The sequence below is a fragment of the Alexandromys fortis genome, unplaced genomic scaffold, assembly GCF_014885135.2.
Source record: "Alexandromys fortis isolate MF-2015 unplaced genomic scaffold, M_Fortis_MF-2015_v1.1 scaffold_133, whole genome shotgun sequence".
NCBI classification, from domain to species: domain Eukaryota; kingdom Metazoa; phylum Chordata; class Mammalia; order Rodentia; family Cricetidae; genus Alexandromys; species Alexandromys fortis.
In genome coordinates this window covers 149,588-168,972 of record NW_026068030.1, presented here as the reverse complement: position 1 = coordinate 168,972, position 19,385 = coordinate 149,588, and the positions used below count along the sequence as shown (strand labels likewise).

Here is a 19,385-nt window from a genome sequence, read left to right as displayed (position 1 = left end):
TGACAGAAAAATTATGTGTGAGTCACATTAATGTGATGAAGCCAGGAAGGAATGAAAAAGAGGTACCCAGGGAGAGGGGCATTTAGTGGCTGCATGGCTCACACTGTCAGCCTGTTCTCAACCTCTGTGAGGTTCAGTTCTGCTTTCCTTTCAGTTCAGCCCCCTACCCCATCCCTCTTCAGACAGGTAGTTTGTTCAGCATAAGGACTGTGCTACTGTCCCTGAGTTTAAAGCACATACATAGCTAAGGCGGACAGACATCAATTAAGTAGGATAGGAGGCAGATCCCGCCCCGCCCCCCCCCCCCGAAAAAAAAAAAGCCCAGAACTGCTACCATTAAGATAAGCATTACGGTAAGTAGTAAGCTCCTTTCTTCTCCAAAACTATACTGGAATGCTCCCCTGGTCCTCCAGTCCCCTCTGTGGGTGCATGGTAAGGTTCAAACTCCTCCGCGTTTTTACCGAGACCTTCCTGGCTCTGCTCTGCACCTGTCTTTCTGCCCTGGCTCCCAAGACAAATGCTGTACCCCAGCAGTCAAACTGGTCCATGCGCCACTCCCTGAGCACACCTTGAGGCGCCCTGCCTGCAAGCCTTTCTCAATCTCTGCCACCTAACATCCTGGTCACGCCAGCTTCCCTCTGAAGACTCCTCCAAGACTTTGCTTTGCTAAGTATTGTACCAATTTGCATGGTCGTCATCTAAGCCGAAAAGAATGAAGGAGTGTTTCCTTCTCCTAGCTTTCCCACGACAAGTCTAGAGTCTGCCAGAAGGAAAAATAAATAAATACAGAGATCTCTTTCAAGTCTAGCCGAATTAAAAGGATGAATCAAGACTTGGGTGGGTTTAGGATATTTAGACTTAAGAATGTCTAGTCAGTTCCTAGCAACTCCCACTAGGCGGCGTCCTCAGTCTCATTCCGACCAAGACGCCTCCAGGTCTTAAAGTTTATTACCTGTCTAACAAGTTTCCTTCCTGCCCTACTGTCCCTTTAAGAAGGTGAACCAGGTGAGGTCGAGGCCCCGCCCCCTGCTGGCCCCGCCCCCACCCCCGCTTGGCCCGCTGGCTTGCCCAGTGCCTCGCGACCTGGCCCAGCCGTCGGGGCCGAGGTCCCAGGTCCCGGCCGGCGCCATGGAGCGGCGCTGGCCCCTGGGGCTCGCGCTGCTGCTGCTGCTCTGCGCCCCGCTGCCCCCGGGGGCGCGCGCCGAAGAAGGTACAGAACCCCCCTTTCCCTCTCCCTTTCCCGGTTGGCGGGCAACAGCCTGCAAGAGCCGGCATTCCTGAGGAGGCCCTCCTCTCCGCGCCCCACTCTTTCTCCCTTGGCTTCGCCCCAGTAGAGGGGAGATCGATTGGCTCGGCCAATCCCTGATCTTTAACCCCAGACTCCTGCCCATGGGATCAGTCACCCCTACCCTCTGCTGGCCAGCACTGTTTCGTGGGTGGAGAGGGAGTTCCTGACCACAGCCAGGAAGCTGCATTCCTACTGCATCATCATGGGACCCTCCATGTGCCCACTGCTGAGTTTGCAGGGTTCACAAGTCCGAGGTGGAAAGCCTCCTTTTGGCAGCCTAACCAGATCTCAGATAGGCCGACGCTGTGGAAGGATTAGGACTTTGGGGGCTCCTAGATGTAGGGGTCCAACCTTACACTTAAAGTTTTGCAAACCCTCTCTGACTGTGCCCCTCCCACTTTCCAAAATCGAAGCTGAGCCTAGAGCCCCACCTCCTATACCCTCGCCTACCAGAGCAGCTACCACTGACAGCAGAAGAAAACTCCACCAGGAGCCCGCTGCCAGGGTCCCGCTCAGGACTACAAAGGCGACGTCCGCCCGTGGCATCCCTCCCGGACCCCTCTGGTGCAGTGTCTGCTGTAGCTCTTCCAACGCTCGCTGACCTGACTCTGGTTCAAGCACCAGCCCCCAACCCTTGCCCCACTCTTCCTTGCCCCCTCACACCCTGAGAAATCCGCTATAATCCCCTGGAGCGCTTCACTCCTCATTCCTGGACCCCTTTGCTTCCTCTGCCTCCGGGTCTCACACTATTAGAAGATGTGGCAGCCTCGGGCTAGGGAGGCCCGGAATACCCAATGTAGGTTGTAGGGCACCTCCTCCCTCTTTGGTGACACCCTCGTTTTCTCCGCATTCAGTCACCCTGATGGACACAAGCAAGGCACAAGGAGAGTTGGGCTGGCTTCTGGATCCCCCGGAGGATGGGGTAAGTGTCTGAAGGACCTGGGAAAGTTCAAGTCTGAAGGCCGGTGGGAAATGGGGTGGAGAGGTGGGTGGAGGAACAGAAAAGAGCAGGAAAAACTGGAAGTGTCTCCTCCGGTGGGGGAGGGGAAGCTGAGTCAGAGGCTCCTGAATGGCACTTGTAGGGGGTGTCAAACTTCACTCCCCTGGGACTAACTCCAAGGCCTCACCCTCCTAACATGGGGGGGGGGGCGGAGGTGAGCTCACAGCCCCTAGTGAGAGCATGCCTATGTTAAGGAAGGCTGTCAGCTGGATGAGGGCAGAGACACCTGGAAATCATCCCCCGTCTCAGCTCCTGTTCGTTATGTGGATGGGTTTCAGAACATTAGGGAGCTCCATAAAAGTTTAAATGATGTATGGATTTTTTCTTCTTTTTCCTGAAGAGGCGAGCCAAAACATTCACCAAAGTCTTCAAAGATCCTTTGGCTCCCTCAAACTTAAAAACTGCCCCCCTCCAAGGCCTCTGAACACTTGGCTTGTTCTCCATCCCTCCCAAGCAGGCTCCAAAAACACCTCCAGCTCCAAGTCCCTTAGGTATCCCTAAGTGAGCAGAGGTGGGTTTTTAGTGTGTCATTATAAAGAATGTATTCAGGCCTGAAGTCCAGAGACACCCTTGCTGCAAGCCAGTAGAGCTGGTCTCGGAGCCACATGGCAATACCTGTGGGGTTGGAGGCTGATTTACTGGTCCTGGATGTAGGCTCTGGATTTCCTCCCCTTACTCCAGCACCTAAGGCATGTGCTGCTGCTGTTTCTGGGCCTGGGGATTTCGCTTTCTTTCTCTCTTGGACTGGAGGTTCGAGGCTCCCCTTTGAGCTCTTCCACAGAGTGGCCTATAATTAAAGTTAATAGACTAAACCATAATGTATCCTGCAGGAGGGGCCATTTGGAAAATCCTGGATTAGGCCAACTCTAATAGGTGCCTCATCTCATAAACCAGCTAATCACCCACAAGGAAGGCAGCAGGACCATCTGCTGGCTCCCACTGGCCCTTCCTTATGCTCCACCAGCCCCACCCAAATAACTCTTCCCTAATTGAGCCCCAGTGGAAGCAGGGCCCCTTCCACGGCCCAGTGCAAGAAGCTCTGCTCCCATCCTGCTCTTGTCTCCTCCCCTCTTTCTAAAACCAATTGCATTCATAGAACTGGACTCCCAGAATACACCTGAGTTACAATCCACAGCTCCTGTGTGTCAAATGAAAGGATCCTCAGTGTTGTTCTTAGATGATAGTTGTCTCCTATCTGTCCCTGCTGGAACTGGAAGAGGCAGTTGCAGCTGGGAACATCTGTTTCCCTAGGCTCTAGCTGCAGCCTTTGCAGTCTGGCTACAGATCTGCCACACATTACTATGACCACCCATCCACCTGCCTATGCCCTATGCTTTTTCCTTAGGCTCCTCAGCAGCGCTCCGCAGTACAGGCTCCAGGTACCCTTTCACCCCAGCTTTATAGCCTTTGGACACTCCTCTTGATCTTTGAACTCTGACATAATGCAAAATTGTGTGCTTCAAGATAGCCCCACCCTACCAATTCTTAATTAGTGAAACTTTTTGTTCTCTGTCATGAGAACCCACTCACTGGAGTGGAATAAAACCTCAGGATGAACTTTCCTAGGGCCCCAGTCTCTTCTCCATCAGATGGCATCCAAAATATCAGTGGGATGGTTCGTGAACTGTGTATGCTTCCTTCTTGCTTGCGCAGGCGCCATGCTAACCTTCACTGTATCGTTCCGATTTTAGTGTATGCCCTGCCAAAGTGAACACTGTATGCTTCTTCCTTAACTATATCTGGCCGAGGAAATATTTAAGAGAAAGAATGTTACTGATGAAGTACCATATCTGTCCCTCCAGCATATAATCAGAGCATCAACAGGAATTAAGGCCCGGAGTGATGCCAAGGACGGACCAGAAAGTCCAAACACAAATCCACATGTCCGTCCAATATTTCCATGTGGATGACCATGGCATTCCAAGTCAATGTGGAAAGTATTGCTGGGGACAGAAATACGTCCTACCCTCCCTCTAAGTGAGCCTGTGGAAGTGACAACCGATGATGAATGAACTGGAGAAACACTGTTTTAATTACCTTCATTCACACAGGATGAAGTTCCAGGAAAGTTCAGAGGGTTAAAGCTTGTGTGTCATCCTGAGCTTTGGAAAGGAGTGGGGGTGGGGAGGCAGTGACAGGCCCAAGTGTGAAATGAACAAAAGAGCCCTGCTGTGAACATTTAAAAGTCTCTGTGAGCAGCCTTCTTCCTGGTACCGGTTGCTTACAATGTAAATCCCCTCCAAAGATGTAAATGTCTTTTACCAAAGGGCGGCTTGTATGAGCTAATCCTGTATTTATAGTTTTTTCCCCCCCAGTAATCATGTCAATGGCCAAATAAGTCTATTTTGGGATGTGCACCAGTCCCCAAAAGTATTGATTTGTACAGTACTGACAACTGAATATCGGTAATTTTTATGACAGAATGAAAGGGAAAACACATCTCCATGTCCTCTGAGCAGATACAAAAATAAATTCTGGTGAGATCGAAGTTTAATGTGAAAAAAAAAATCTACCAAAATTTCAAGCCAAAAGATAAAGAGAAATGTATGATCTCAGGCATAGCACACAGCCCAAAACTCATGATGTTATCATGTAAAAATGGAAAATGTGTTTTCACATAAATGGTGCCATTAGCAGAAATGTGATATGGCTGAGAATATTGGAAACACACATACCAACAAATAATTAGTATCTATAATGCATTTTTAAAAAAGTTCACCCAAGTGAATAATAGCCAAGTTTAATAAAAATACTATTAGCCAATGAACAAAGGAGAAACGTGCACCCTCCCCCTTCAAAGAAAAATGTGACTGGAAAGGCTAAGTTGCTTTGACCATAGGATTGGCAAAAGATGAAAAGAACATCAGTATCCATTCTGACGAGCTTTCTAGAAAATGAACTCTCTTGCCCTTTTTGTGGAAATGTAAAACTGATAAAGCCTTTGGAGGCCAGTGTAGCAGCTTATAAAAATTGTGATCTATCTGTGGATTCAGCAATTCTATAGAAATCTTACAATCATCAGTCGGCTTCCCTAACACAAAAACAAATAAAAATCTTAGAAACTAAATAATGACCCAACAATAGCTGGATGATTGAACAGTTATGGTGTACCCATATGAGGGGTGCTGTTTATATATTGCAACAATAGACAGATTTGTATGTATTCTGTAGGCTTAATTCCACGGCATCATTTGTTAGAGTAAAGGAAGTTACAGAATAACCCTTGCATAAAAACACAGAACCCTTTAGACAGTTTCTCAGGAGGCTCTGAAATTGGTCTAGAAAGCTTGGTTTCAAGCCATTCAGAATGGCTACCTCTCCGAATAAAAGTGGAAGGACTGGGGAGACCTCATCTTTGTTAGTCCATTCCTAACCTACTAACATAAGCAGAAATATGAAGATTAAGAGCATAAATTCTGAACCTGAAGTGCCTGGCTTCATATTACAACTCTCCTAATATCTAAGGAAGTCCCTCAGATACTGGGCAGGCTACTCCATACCGGGCCTATATCCGTGGCCTGTGGGGAGCTAGAGTGGTGCCAGCCATTACGATCACTAAATTTAAAAATTCAATGTTAAAAAAAAGACAAGGGACAGACTAGACGGTGCCTGGGAGTCCGGCTCGCTGTTGAGATGTTGGTGATGACACCAACTAGAAGGAATATTGTAGACCGTTCCATGCTTGTCCCTGTCCTCCAATGGCAGAGGGGCCTTTAATTATTTAAAAAATAAGGCTCTGAACTAACCGGCAGGCGGATTTTGAATGAGCTTTAGCTTTGCCTTTGGTGGTACCTGACGATTCTGCTAATTAAATAAGTCGAAAGTCCTGCTATACTTTTTATTTAAAGCACATGGAATTAAGGGACCAACCAGATCTGGCTAGGATGTAAAAGGGTTTGTTACCTTATCTGCCCCGAAACACTTTAGGTACTCTCCTGGGGCTGAGAGGTCCAGTAAGGCAGGACAGGTCACCTTGACCTGGGAGCTCTGACTCCAACCCCCTCTTCATGAGCTCTGGTCAGTGAGTCTGATTCTTTTCTTGCAGTGGAGTGAGGTGCAACAGATGCTGAATGGGACACCCCTGTACATGTACCAGGACTGCCCAATACAGGAAAGTGGGGACACTAACCACTGGCTTCGCTCCAATTGGATCTACCGAGGCGAGGAAGCTTCACGTGTCCATGTAGAGCTGCAATTCACTGTGCGGGACTGTAAGAGTTTCCCAGGGGGAGCTGGGCCTATGGGATGCAAGGAGACCTTCAACCTTCTCTACATGGAGAGCGACCAGGATGTGGGCATTCAGCTCCGAAGGCCTTTGTTCCAAAAGGTACTGCCGTTCCTTCATGCCTTCCCATCCCTTATGTAGATCCTTACTGCGATCCTCACCATGATCCAGCTCAGCCAAGGAGAAACAGGGCGCGTGCAGATGTAGAATAAGGGAAAGAATGCAGGACAACATACCAGAAAGGCTGAACTGAGTACCACTGGCTGTGCTCTGACTTCAACAGCATCGTTTAGCCTCTCTGAACATTGGTTACCTCATCATATAATAGCCTTGTTACTTGCATCCAGTGAAATAGCGTGATGCTATGGTTGAGAGGGGAAGTATAGTGTGGGGGTTTTCAGACATTTTACCTCAGTGCCCATCATGTTCTCATGTAGCATGCCCCCAAGAGTAGGCTGGAACTACACAGGACAGTTCCTGGCTGCCAATCACTAGAACCATGACATTCCTTCATAATGTGGAAGAATGCTAGAAAGCAAAACCATCTGAGCTTATGTAGGATGTGCTCTCATTTCTTTCCAAAGAGCGAAGGTTGTAAAGTTTGTTATTGGTAATAAATTAGTTATGACACGCTCTGTAACTGATCACCTCCTTGGCACCAAGCTCAGGAACACCTCCCAGCAGTGGAAAATTTTATGGTCTGTAGCATTCCACTGCCTGGAATCCAATCCTAGGTCCGTTGTGTCATGGGATCCAATCCTAGCTCCTCTGTGTCATTGTAGAAGGACTAATTTGTCATAGCCTTAATTTCTTCTTCTGTTAAGTAAGATGGTAAGACATCTTGTCTCACAGAATTATTGCATGAGCTAAACAGTATGTCTACAAAATGGTTACCCTGTGCCCTGGCACATCAAGCTCTTCCATCATGGTTATGTGAATTGGGCGTTGCTTATCCACAATGCTTAGGGTCTGAAGTGTTTCAGGTTTCAGACTTTAGAATATTTATATGGACATTAGGGATGAGACCCAATTTGTTGTAAGAAGCCGTGGGGCAGTGGCTGACTGTCAACGTTTTGGCATGCCTATGATCTGTGGCAGTGGCTCCATGACTTCTTCTTGACTCCACTTCCTTTCTCCCAGCATTCAGTTTAGTTTTGCCCACCTAGCTCTACACTACCCTATCAGGCCAAGCCAGTTTTCTTTTTTTTTTTTTAAATATAATTTTTTTATTGAAAAAAAAAAGATTTCCGCCTCCTCCCCGCCTCCCATTTCCCTCCCTGTCTCCCTTTTCCCCCCTCCTCCCTCTCCTCCCCCCCTCCCCCCCACTCCTCTCCCCCTCCCTCTCCAGTCTGAGGGGCAGTCAGGGTTCCCTGCCCTGTGGAAAGTCCAAAGTCCTCCCCGCTCCATCTTGGTCTAGGAAGGTGGACATCCAAACTGGCTAGGCTCCCACAAAGCCAGAACATGAAGTAGGATCAAAACCCAGTGGCATTGTCCTTGGCTTCTCAGCAGCCCTCATTGTCCGCCATATTCAGAGAGTCCGGTTTTATCCCATGCTTTTTCAGTCGCGTAGTCCAGCTGGCCTTGGTGAGCTCACAATAGATCAGCCCCACTGTCTCCGTGGGTGGGTGCACCCCTCGTGGTCCTGACTTCTTTGCTCATATTTTCCCTCCTTCTGCTCCTCCTTGGGACATTGGGAGCTCAGTCCAGTGCTCCAGTGTGGGTCTCTGTCTCTGTCTCCATCCATCGCCAGATGAAGGTTCTATGGTGATATGCAAGATATTCATCAGTATGGCTATAGGATAGGGTCATTTCAGGTTCCCTATCCTCAGCTGCCCCAGGAACTAACTGGGGACATCGCCCTGGGCACCTGGGAGCACCAAATCTCTTGCCAACCCTAAGATGGCTCCCTTAATTAAGATGTGTGCTTCCCTGCTCCCCTATCCGACCTTCCTTTATCCCAAACATCCCGTTTCCCAAGTTCCCCCCAACCTCCCCTTCTCACTTTTCTCTCCCCATCTCCCCTTACCTCCCTCCCCCCCTCCCCCAAGATCCCATTTTTTGCCCGGCAATCTTGTCTACTTCCCATAATCAGGAGGATAGCTATATGTTTTTCTTTGGGATCACCTTCTTATTTAGCTTCTTTAGGAGATCAAATTATAGACTCACTGACCTTTATTTATCTCTAGAAACCAATTATGAGTGAGTACATCCCAAGTTCATCTTTTTGGGTCTGGGTTACCTCACTCAGGATAGTGTGTTCTATTTCCATCCATTTGCATGCAAAATTCGAGAAGTCATTGTTTTTTACCGCTGAGTAGTATTCTAATGTGTATATATTCCACACTTTCTTCATCCATTCTTCCATTGAAGGACATCTAGGTTGTTTCCAGGTTCTGGCTATTACAAATAATGCTGCTATGAACATAGTTGAACAAATGCCCCTGTCATATGATCGGGTATCTCTTGGGTATATTCCCAAGAGTCAAGCCAGTTTTCTTTATGAATTAACTAATCAACTGTATTCGCAGCATACAGAGGGGAAACCCTTTTCTGTTTAAATAAAAAGAAAGGTTTTAACTTTAACATAATAAAATTACATAAAAGAGTTATCAGGCAAGAATTACAGTTACAATATTTATATCTACTTTCTACCTATTCTTCAACTCCATTAAAGACTCCCAAAGGGTATAATATTACCTAAGTAAACAGGAAATGCATTATAAGCAACTTCCAAAACTCTAGAATTGACAGGGATATCTCACTGCTTGGACAGTCACCCAAAGTTCTTCTGCACCATTGGGGCATTCATCTTCAGCCTACAGGCCCATACTATCCAGCAGACTTTTCCATGAAGCAAGAAATTTCAAAGACAGTTCCACCTATATTGACTGTTTGTCAGTCACTTTCTTTTGAGTCCTGCAGAATGCCTAGGGGACTCTTTTTATTCTTTCATGAAGCAAGAACCCCAAAGGACTGTCTCACCTTTAAGCAAGTTCAGTCATTTCTCTGTGGTTCCTACATGTCCAGTTCACATAGAATAGCATCAAGTAGTCCAGGCAAGAGCAGTTTCTTACCCAAATAGTTAACCAACTCCATAAAGAGACTCTTCAGTGCCCATAATCCTCTTGAAGTAGATTGGTGCTGCCAGCAGCAGATGTGTCTCACAGTCATGAAAAGTCCTAAGTTCTTAAACATTTTAAATGCCATATTCTGTAGTCTTTGAAAGGTTTGAAGAATGTCTATCCATCTGAAATAATATCTGTACATCTAGAAAATTTAACAAACATGACTACAAGCTTGACTATTATAGATGATTATCTATTAACCTATATTTCTTAATTATACATTACATTTTTAAATGAGCTGCACAAATACAATATCTTAATCAAGAGCAGAAATATATATACACAGTATAACAAAACTGACCTTAAATTTGTATCAATAAACCAAGATCCATACCAGTGCAAATCTCTATAGCATATCTACCTTTAAATGTAAAGAAACATTCATAAACAATATTTGGGAATATGGCATAGTTCTCTACAAACTGTTTCCTGCTGTTTATTGGGCAATGTAATTTATTGAGGGGTGTTCATGATGACTTTTCAGGGGGTCTTGGCCCATCAAACCACATCAGTCTGGAAGGATTCCACAGGTTCTCATTCTCTGTGGAAACATCTTTTCCAAATCAACATATCCTTAGACCCAAATTTCAGAATCAATATACCATTAAAATACATAGGTTGGTTTAGCTTAGCAGTCCATACAGTGAAATGTCTCTCTGTACTTAGCTCCTTCTCAGTCAAAAAATTCAAAGAAAACACAATAGTATACATAATCTAAGCTCTCTATGAATTTTCCATTTTTTATATGGCTTATTTTTCTTTACTTTTTAAAATCTTAAATGATTTGCTTCTTTTCCAACTCTCTGTACTTCCCTCTCCCAAGTATGTACATTTATCCAACACTGAGACCCATTTAGAAGTCTTTTTTTTAAATCTGGATTTGTCTTTATTATGTATCCTTTTCTGATCAGAAGTGCTTCTTAAAATGCTAAGCCTTTTTAATGAACTTAAGTGGTGGCATTGCTAGGGGAAATATGGCACTGCTTGCTTGCTCCACCCAGTCCAACGTGGCAGACACATGTTCGCTGCCTCTGAAAGCCATGTACATTGCCCCATTTTTAGGCACACAGTGGGTCTATGTTGCCATTAAGCAAGTTGTAGCACTCTACTCACAAAGCCCATTTAAATGCTGGCCTCCTGAAAGAGCCAGAGGTTGCACTGGCAACACGGCCCAGAAAGTGTGACTTTATCTGTTACCATTGAACCAGGAAAACCTCTCTTAAAAGAGCCATGCCTCTCACTTGCTTCTAGCAAACAGAGCACACCCAAGAAAATACCGCTACCAAACCATGCTTAACTTTGTTCTTTTGTGTCTAGGATTCCTTTTTAAGCTTTCTCCGGTTTTACATAGATTTAGTCAACCATGCTGGAGCCCCAATTTGTTGTAAGAAGCTACTTGTTCATTTCTTAGCCATCCAGACTCCTAAAATAATCACATAGAAACTGTACCAATTAAATCATTGCTTGGCCTATTAGCTCTAGCTTCTTATTGGCTAGCTTTTACATATTAATTTAACCCATTTCTATTAATCTGTGTAGCGCCACATGGTAGTGGCTTACCTGCAAGGGTTCAGCATGTCTGTCTCTGGCAGGGGCTCCATGACTTCTCCTTGACTCCACCTCCTTTCTCCCAGCATTCAGTTTAGCTTTCCCCACCTAGCTCTACCCTATCAGGCAAGCCAGTTTTCTTTATTAATTAACCAATCGTAATCACAGCATACAGAGGGCAATCCCACACCACCAATTCTAATCATAAATTTCATTTATGTTTTATATATGCCTTATATGTGTATCTTGAAGTACTTTTATACAAATTATAGTATGAGTGTATTATTGTTGTGTTCCATCATTTGAGATCATATATAGACATTTCCATTTGTAGGACACTGTAGGCACTGGCAGGCTTGAAAGTACTTTAGGTGGATTTGTGCATTAGAGGTAGTCAACCAATATGAAACCGCATATTGTTTGTTATGAAGGGATGAAACACAGGATTGCCATCATTCCTCTTCCCCCCTAGGTGACGACAGTGGCTGCAGACCAGAGCTTCACCATCAGAGACCTGGCATCTGGTGCTGTGAAGCTGAATGTTGAGCGTTGCTCCTTGGGGCACCTAACCCACCGTGGCCTCTACCTAGCTTTCCACAACCCAGGTTCTTGTGTGGCCCTGGTGTCTGTAAGAGTGTTCTACCAGCGCTGTGCAGAGACTGTGCACGGCTTGGCCCACTTCCCTGGCACTCTCCCTGGACCTGGAGGGTTGGTAGAAGTGGCTGGAACCTGCCTCTCCCATGCACAGATCAGCCCGGGCTCCTCGGGTACACCACGAATGCACTGCAGCCCTGACGGCGAGTGGCTGGTGCCTGTGGGCCAGTGCCACTGCGAGCCTGGCTATGAGGAAAGCAGTGGTGGCGTGGGATGCACTGGTAAGACATGGGGTGGCAGGAAGCCCCAGAGACCACCAGGGTGGGACTTCCATGTGCCAAAAAAGGGCTTCATTTCCACAATGTTAACCTGAATGACATGTCCGCTTGGGTGTTCCAGTTTCAGGGAATGGGGTAAAGGGTGCGTAGGGTTGGTTTGTCGTATAAAAAACAAAACAACAAAAAACATGGTTCTGCTTCTCTCTCTAGCCTGCCCTGTTGGCTCCTACCGAAGGGACATGGAAACACTCCATTGTCTCAAGTGCCCCCAACATAGCACAGCAGTGTCTGAGGGGGCTACCATCTGTACCTGTGAGAAAGGACATTACCGAGCACCTGGGGAGGGCCCCCAGGTAGCATGCACACGTAAGTCTTGCAGCCAGGGCCTGGCAACGTGGCCTCAGTTACTGGGCCCTCTTTGGGGCCAGGACTTCCCAGAGCTTACCAAGTAGTGGAAACCCAGGGAATCCGTGCTGATTATAGCTCCTCCCTGCTCTCTGTTCTCTCTCTCTCTCTCTCTCTCTCTCTCTCTCTCTCTCTCTCTCTCTCTCTCTCTCTCTCTCTCGAATGCAGAGATGTGGTTACACTACTTCCTCTTTGGTAGAAGTTAAATCTGTCATGAGGGCTTTGGAGAACAGCAGTGATTGGGATGAGAGACAGAAGCAGGGGTCAGCAGCTAAGGTGAGAGCAAAATGGATGTCTATTTAATGGTTCTTCTTCTCCCATAGGTCCTCCATCGGCTCCCCAAAATCTGAGCTTCTCTGCATCAGGGACTCAGCTCTCCCTGCGCTGGGAGCCCCCCAGAGATACAGGGGGACGCCACGATATCAGATACAGCGTGGATTGCTTGCAATGTCGAGGCATTGCACAGGATGGGGGTCCCTGCCAACCCTGTGGCAAAGGCGTGCGCTTCACCCCAGGGGCTTCGGGACTCATCGAATCTACTGTGCAAGTTGAAGGCCTTGAGCCTTATGCCAACTACACATTTACCATCAAATCCCAAAACAGAGTGTCAGGACTGGACAGTTCTAGCCCCAGCAGCGCCTCCCTCAGCATCAACATGGGGCATGCAGGTGAGGAGCCTGGAGCCAGCCCCAGACCACAGGGATGAGTGATGGGCCAGAGGCAGCAGAGACATAACTTCAATTATTCCTACTTTCCTTCCAAACTCAACCCTGTCATTCTGGGTGTCTAGAGTCCCTCTCTGGCCTGTCCCTGAGGCTGGTGAAGAAAGAACCGAGGCAGCTGGAGCTGGCTTGGGCAGGGTCCCGACCCCGAAATCCTGGAGGGAATCTGAGCTATGAGCTGCATGTGCTGAACCAGGTCAGGATAAACATCTGCAAAGGTCTTGGACCTTACTGTGGCGCATCCCCCCCCTCCCCCCCGCCGGTCCAGGTCCTTCCACACCTGCCTATCTTACCAAGGCTGCCTCAACACAGCCTCATTAATGCAAGTCCCACCCACAGGATGAAGAATGGCACCAGATGGTTCTGGAACCCAGGGTCTTGTTGACAAAACTACAGCCAGACACCACATACATTGTGAGAGTGCGAACACTGACCCCACTGGGCCCTGGCCCTTTCTCTCCTGACCATGAGTTTCGGACGAGTCCACCAGGTAGATTATCTGTCTCTTGTCACACCCAAACATTTATCATCTCATGGAGGGACATCGGCTTGTATTGTGTAATGGCCCCTGCTCGTCTCTGTATATATGCACACATGTGTGCCCTCAATAATTTCTGCAAAGAGGGACAGACCCAATGCCCACTTGACAACTGACTGAGGGTATATACTCGGGACCCTACCTTTTAACCTCTATCACCCCTAAGGACTATGAGCCCCCAGACTTCTGATTCATATGCCCAGTTTCCAGGAGCCTGACTGGAGGAGAGATCGTGGCCATCATCTTTGGGGTGCTGCTTGGAATAGCTCTGCTGATTGGGATTTATGTCTTCCGTTCAAGGTGCTGGCTCTGTCCTCCCCACCCACTTTTCTGGGGTCCCTCTGCCTTGTTAGAAGCCCTGCCTGTACCCCCACATGATCCTCCTGTTCCTAAAACTACAACTCAGATGTTCCCCATGCCCAGCTCTCATGTCTGTGACAAATTTAGTCAGAGACCACTGAGATTTTCCTGGGTCTCTGAAAAATTTGTCCTACCTCCACAGGAGGGGCCAGCGGCAGAGACAGCAGAGGCAGCGTGAACGTGCCACCAATGTTGATCGAGGTGAGGCAAAAGTTTCTGTGTGTGTGGGGGGGGGAGATGCCCAGGTCAACTCTGGGGATGTGGGAGGGGTATATTCTCCCTAGGGCTCTTGTATTTTGCCACCTTATTAATTTTGGTTAAGTAACTTTGCTGTGATAGCCGTCAGCAGCTCCAATGCAATTATCAACTAGCTCTTGGTACCAGTGCACAGCTACCTTGGGCTCTGTGGTGGCCAGGTCTATGAGCAGAGGCCAGGCAGGAAGGGGTTAAAGTCCACTGAGACATGTGGGCTTCTTGCTTGTCACCTCATTAGGTGGCTGGCAAGAGGGAGAGGCCTGCTGTCTATCTGAGTAGCTGGCATTGAAGGGAGGCTCCATCGGGGAGTGAATGAGGTGTAAGTGACTCGGACAGCATGGGGTCAGAAGCTGGGACACAAGTCATAGGAAGATTGGGTAACTCCGGACAGAATTTACGCCAGAGTCTGAGTTCCGGCCACCACTGTAAGCCCTGAACAGTCATACAGAAGCGTAGAGCATAGACCAGAAAAAGGCTGGAATATGGAGGCTTCACTGAAACAGAGGTTTTGTCTACTTGAGCTAAAGCCAGGCTCACCTCAGAGAGCAGAGAAGTCTCGAGAACGGGCTTAGCTGTCTGCCCTTCTTCCTAGCCCCCATGCTCTGATTCCTGAAGTATATGCTGCAGTGGCTGAGCCCTCTCGTCCTCCCTAGAGGACAAGCTGTGGTTAAAACCCTATGTGGACCTCCAGGCCTATGAGGACCCTGCACAGGGAGCCTTAGACTTTGCCCAGGAACTGGACCCAACCTGGCTGATTGTGGACACGGTCATAGGGGAAGGTAAGTCCTGCTGTGATCCCAGCTGGTCCCCTCTGTGTGGTAGCACATGGCTGCCATCAGGTTCTTTTTTCAAGCCTGAGGTCCCAGATGAGTCCTTGTCTGCTGGATCCTGTATCCTCCTTGAACTGCTATGCCCTGGAGCAGCCTCTGCCTCCTACGCACTTTGCTCTGTGGTTATGGGGTTTCTGATAAAGAACATTAAACACATCATCTCTGCCCCTAGCGGTGTCACCATGCCAAGTGCAGGTTGTTCTCAGATGGTTCCCAAAGTAGGAGAGAGTCAGAGCCTCCCTCAGTGAGCAGTCCATCCCATCAGGAGCCCAGTGTCCTCGGGCTGCCCCAATCCCCTGGGTCACCAGGGGAAATAGATCTCAACAGAAAACAAGGCTTGGCAGTGTTCTTGTCAGTGAGGCGGCTGAGCCAGCACTGTGCCCAGGGAGCTCATTCACAGGAAACAGGCAGGCCTCCTATGACTTGGGCCCTAGCCCTGGACCAGCTTGTCCTTCATAAACACAGCTCATCCCTCTGCATTTAGTGAGGGCGTACTTAACATAAGCTGAGCATGGTAGCCATGGCAGACAGTGGTGGGTAGGCTGCAGTGGCTAGGTTCTTCAGAAAGGGCAACCTAAGTTCTGTCCTTCCTCAGATGGCCAGTGAGAAGAGACAGGGACTAGAGGTGTCATCAGGCCACAACCTTATTTTCATCCCACCTAGGAGAGTTTGGGGAAGTGTATCGGGGAGCCCTGAGATTCCCCAGCCAAGACTGCAAGACTGTGGCTATTAAGACCTTGAAAGATACATCCCCAGATGGCCAGTGGTGGAATTTCCTTCGAGAAGCAACTATCATGGGCCAGTTCAACCACCCACACATTCTACGCCTAGAAGGTGTCGTCACAAAAAGTATGCAGGTCATCCCCAGGAACTAGAGTAGAACGTGTGGGAAGGGGGAGAGGGGTGGGAACAATGGAGGGGAATGGATGTCAAAGAAAGGAAACCTGGGCCTGGGTATGATGCATGTGCTGTGTCTCAGGAAAGCCCATCATGATCGTCACAGAGTTTATGGAAAATGGAGCCCTGGATGCCTTTCTAAAGGTGAGACAGGCATAGTATACACTCAGGAGAGGTCACCCCATGGAGCCCCATGCCTTGTGGGAAACTGTTCATCCTCTGATGTATACATTCACCCTACTACAGGAACGGGAGGATCAGCTAGCTCCTGGCCAGCTAGTGGCTATGCTGCTGGGCATAGCATCCGGCATGAACTACCTCAGTGGCCACAATTATGTTCATAGAGACCTGGCTGCCAGAAATATCTTGGTAAATCAGAACCTATGCTGCAAGGTGTCCGACTTTGGCTTAACCCGCCTCCTGGATGACTTTGATGGCACCTACGAAACCCAGGTTAGAGCCCCATCCACACTCACATGTACAACCGATCTGATGGTCCCTGCACAAGCACGAGGCCCGATCCCCTTTCCGCATAGCTTTGTACTCATCCGTGCCATGTCTCCTCAGGGAGGAAAGATCCCTATCCGTTGGACAGCCCCAGAAGCTATTGCCCATCGGATCTTTACCACAGCCAGTGATGTGTGGAGCTTTGGGATTGTAATGTGGGAAGTGCTGAGCTTTGGTGACAAGCCTTACGGGGAGATGAACAATCAAGAGGTAAGCCTGGACTGTTCCCCATGTCATCCCTGACACACCTCCTCACTCTTCTAAATTCTCTAACATGGTCTTTTCCTATAATCCTTTCTTTCCAACTCCAATTTTGGGTACTATTTCTTGTGGCCCCTTCTCTGTTACTTCTTTACTCATTACCACATCTACCCTGGTCAGGGTTGCTTAGAGATTAGAGCTCAATAATTTTTGTGTGATTTCCTAGTGGATGTAGCTTCTTGCCTCGGTATCTCTCCCTGTCTTCTGCTACAGGTGATGAAAAGCATCGAAGAAGGGTACCGGTTGCCCCCTCCTGTTGACTGCCCTGCCCCTCTATATGAACTCATGAAGAACTGCTGGGCTTATGACCGGGCCCGTCGGCCCCACTTCCTCCAGCTGCAGGCACATCTGGAACAGTTGCTTACTGACCCCCATTCCCTAAGGACCATTGCCAACTTTGACCCCAGGTAAGTATGTTCAGAAGGATGGGAGTTTGAAGCATAAATCTGGAAAAATAAAAATGGATGTTCGATCCTATCCACTGAGTGCTGGGCCCTGGAGAGCTCTGGACAGAATCCGGCGTATAAGACAGCACCCAGTCCATGGCCCTTGGGAAAGTTCAGGCTCACAGAGGTAGGATCCCGTCTATCATGAGTTTTCAACGGCATGAGTTAAAAAGAGTTAGCTCTAGATTACCAACCTCATTCTATTTCCCCTTGAATCTATAGAGTCACTATTCTTTGTCACTCTCACTGTGTTCCATTGTGACTGGGACCCCACCTCTGGTGTTCCTGTGGCCATTTGAGACTTGGGATACTTTCTTTTCCCCATACATATATATTGCACGTGGAGGAAAAACAGATCTGACAAATCTTGGAGAACCTACTGGTGCAAGCTCTTTACTGAAGCCTGGCACCTGCTCCTGAGAGCTTAGGCAGCTAGAATGAATGGGGTAGGGACAGGAGGCAGTCTGAGTCCATCTCTGACTACATGGTCAGCTGAGGAATGACACAGGTCACAGACAGTACAGAATGATGGCAGCATCCAGTTCAGAGCCAGCAGCCCTGGGAGTGGGGAAGCAGCCGAGATCAGTACAGAGGACCAGCCCTGCTGAGAAGGTAGGACTTTATGAGAACAAGAAATGTTGACAAGTTTCCCAAAATTGTATTTTCCCAAAATTGTATTTTATCAAAAACATGGCCAGAATGTAGAGAATGAAGTGGAAGGAGGGGGTCGAGTCAGGGAGCCAGGCAAGGCTTTATCGGGTAAGACAGCCTGGTGTACTGGCCTCTGTATCAAACCCACCATATATAACCTTGTTTCTGGGAGAGATTGTTTTCCATGTTCCAGCTTTTGAGACTATCTTTTGGAGCACAGCTCCCTCGGACGCTGGAGACCGTGTGTGCTAATCTTTCTGGAATGCTGGATATTTTTTCCCCCAGCAGATTTACTTTGCTAATGGTTTTTGGCTCTGGCTGGCTTTCCTACAGGAACACTCATTGTATTGTGGCTATCACAGCGTAATAATAACAGTCGGGGGGTGAATGTGGCAAGTGAGGGCTACTCCTAGGTGGCCATCTTAGGAAAAGGCAAGAAAGCATCTTGCTGCAGGCCCCTTCTTCTGTTTTTTGATTTATCTCAGTCAGGATGCATTCATGTCTAAAGGACTGGGAATTCTGTTTTTTTGATTTATCTCAGTCAGGATGCATTCATGTCTAAAGGACTGGGAATTCTCTTCCCTAGGGATGCCCATAGCATCCACATTCACTAGATCTATCCATGGAACAAGTCAGTCAGCCGCCTGCCCGCTGCTGTGAGCAGAGCATACCAGGAAACAGGTCAGGAAGTAGGCTCAGACAGTAGCCAGTTTATGTGCAGAGCCTAGATGAGCTATATGCAAGCGTCACATTCGGTGCTTGCTGCAGTGTGATGGCCCAGGCCAACCAGCTCCTGTACTCCAGGGGAACAAACATAACTTTGAATCCCACAGGGTGACCCTCCGCCTGCCCAGCCTGAGTGGCTCTGATGGGATCCCTTACCGAAGTGTCTCTGAGTGGCTCGAGTCCATTCGCATGAAGCGCTACATCCTGCACTTCCGCTCGGCTGGACTGGACACCATGGAGTGTGTGTTGGAGCTGACAGCTGAGTAAGGAGTCTGGGGCCAGGCAGCCTGGGCATGGGAAGGTGACTGTGGTCTGAGCCTCTAGACTCAAGGCCTCCCTTCCTTCTTCCATAGGGACCTGACGCAGATGGGAATCACACTGCCGGGCCACCAGAAACGCATTCTCTGCAGTATTCAAGGATTTAAGGACTGAGTGGCCACCGAAAAGATGCTTCTTCCCTCTACCCCCTCCATGAGCAAAGACAGGGCCACTCCCTGAGCCTTTCCTCAGCCTACGAGATGTAGGTTATTGGTGCTGCTCCTGCCCAGTCAATCAGGACTCTTGCCTTTGGAGGAAGGAGCCTTTGTTTATAAAAGGGAGGTGGGAGGTACAAGTGAAGGGGATTGTGGGTGGGTGGGTGCTGGGGAAGGGTTTAATATATATACTTATATATGCATTATCTATTTTTGTAAATAAACAAGAGTTGAGTTTTCATCCCTATCCGTGATC

General features: G+C 48.2%; 1 protein-coding gene and 1 pseudogene across 1 annotated transcript; one reads left to right on the top strand and one right to left on the bottom strand.

The window, feature by feature from the left end:
* Positions 1-1,054: 1,054 nt before the first annotated feature.
* Epha1 (EPH receptor A1) lies at positions 1,055-19,327 on the top strand. Its single transcript, XM_050164407.1, has 18 exons — positions 1,055-1,210; positions 2,143-2,210; positions 6,334-6,615; positions 11,659-12,061; positions 12,269-12,424; positions 12,787-13,131; positions 13,254-13,381; positions 13,525-13,675; positions 13,927-14,023; positions 14,226-14,284; positions 14,992-15,117; positions 15,832-16,017; positions 16,148-16,209; positions 16,312-16,518; positions 16,633-16,782; positions 17,047-17,240; positions 18,764-18,919; positions 19,010-19,327. Exons 1-18 carry the CDS (start codon positions 1,129-1,131, stop codon positions 19,086-19,088), a joined length of 2,931 nt encoding a protein of 976 aa, XP_050020364.1. The 5' UTR covers positions 1,055-1,128; the 3' UTR covers positions 19,089-19,327.
* On the bottom strand, positions 3,908-4,001 carry LOC126515121 (uncharacterized; annotated as a pseudogene).
* Positions 19,328-19,385: the final 58 nt, after the last annotated feature.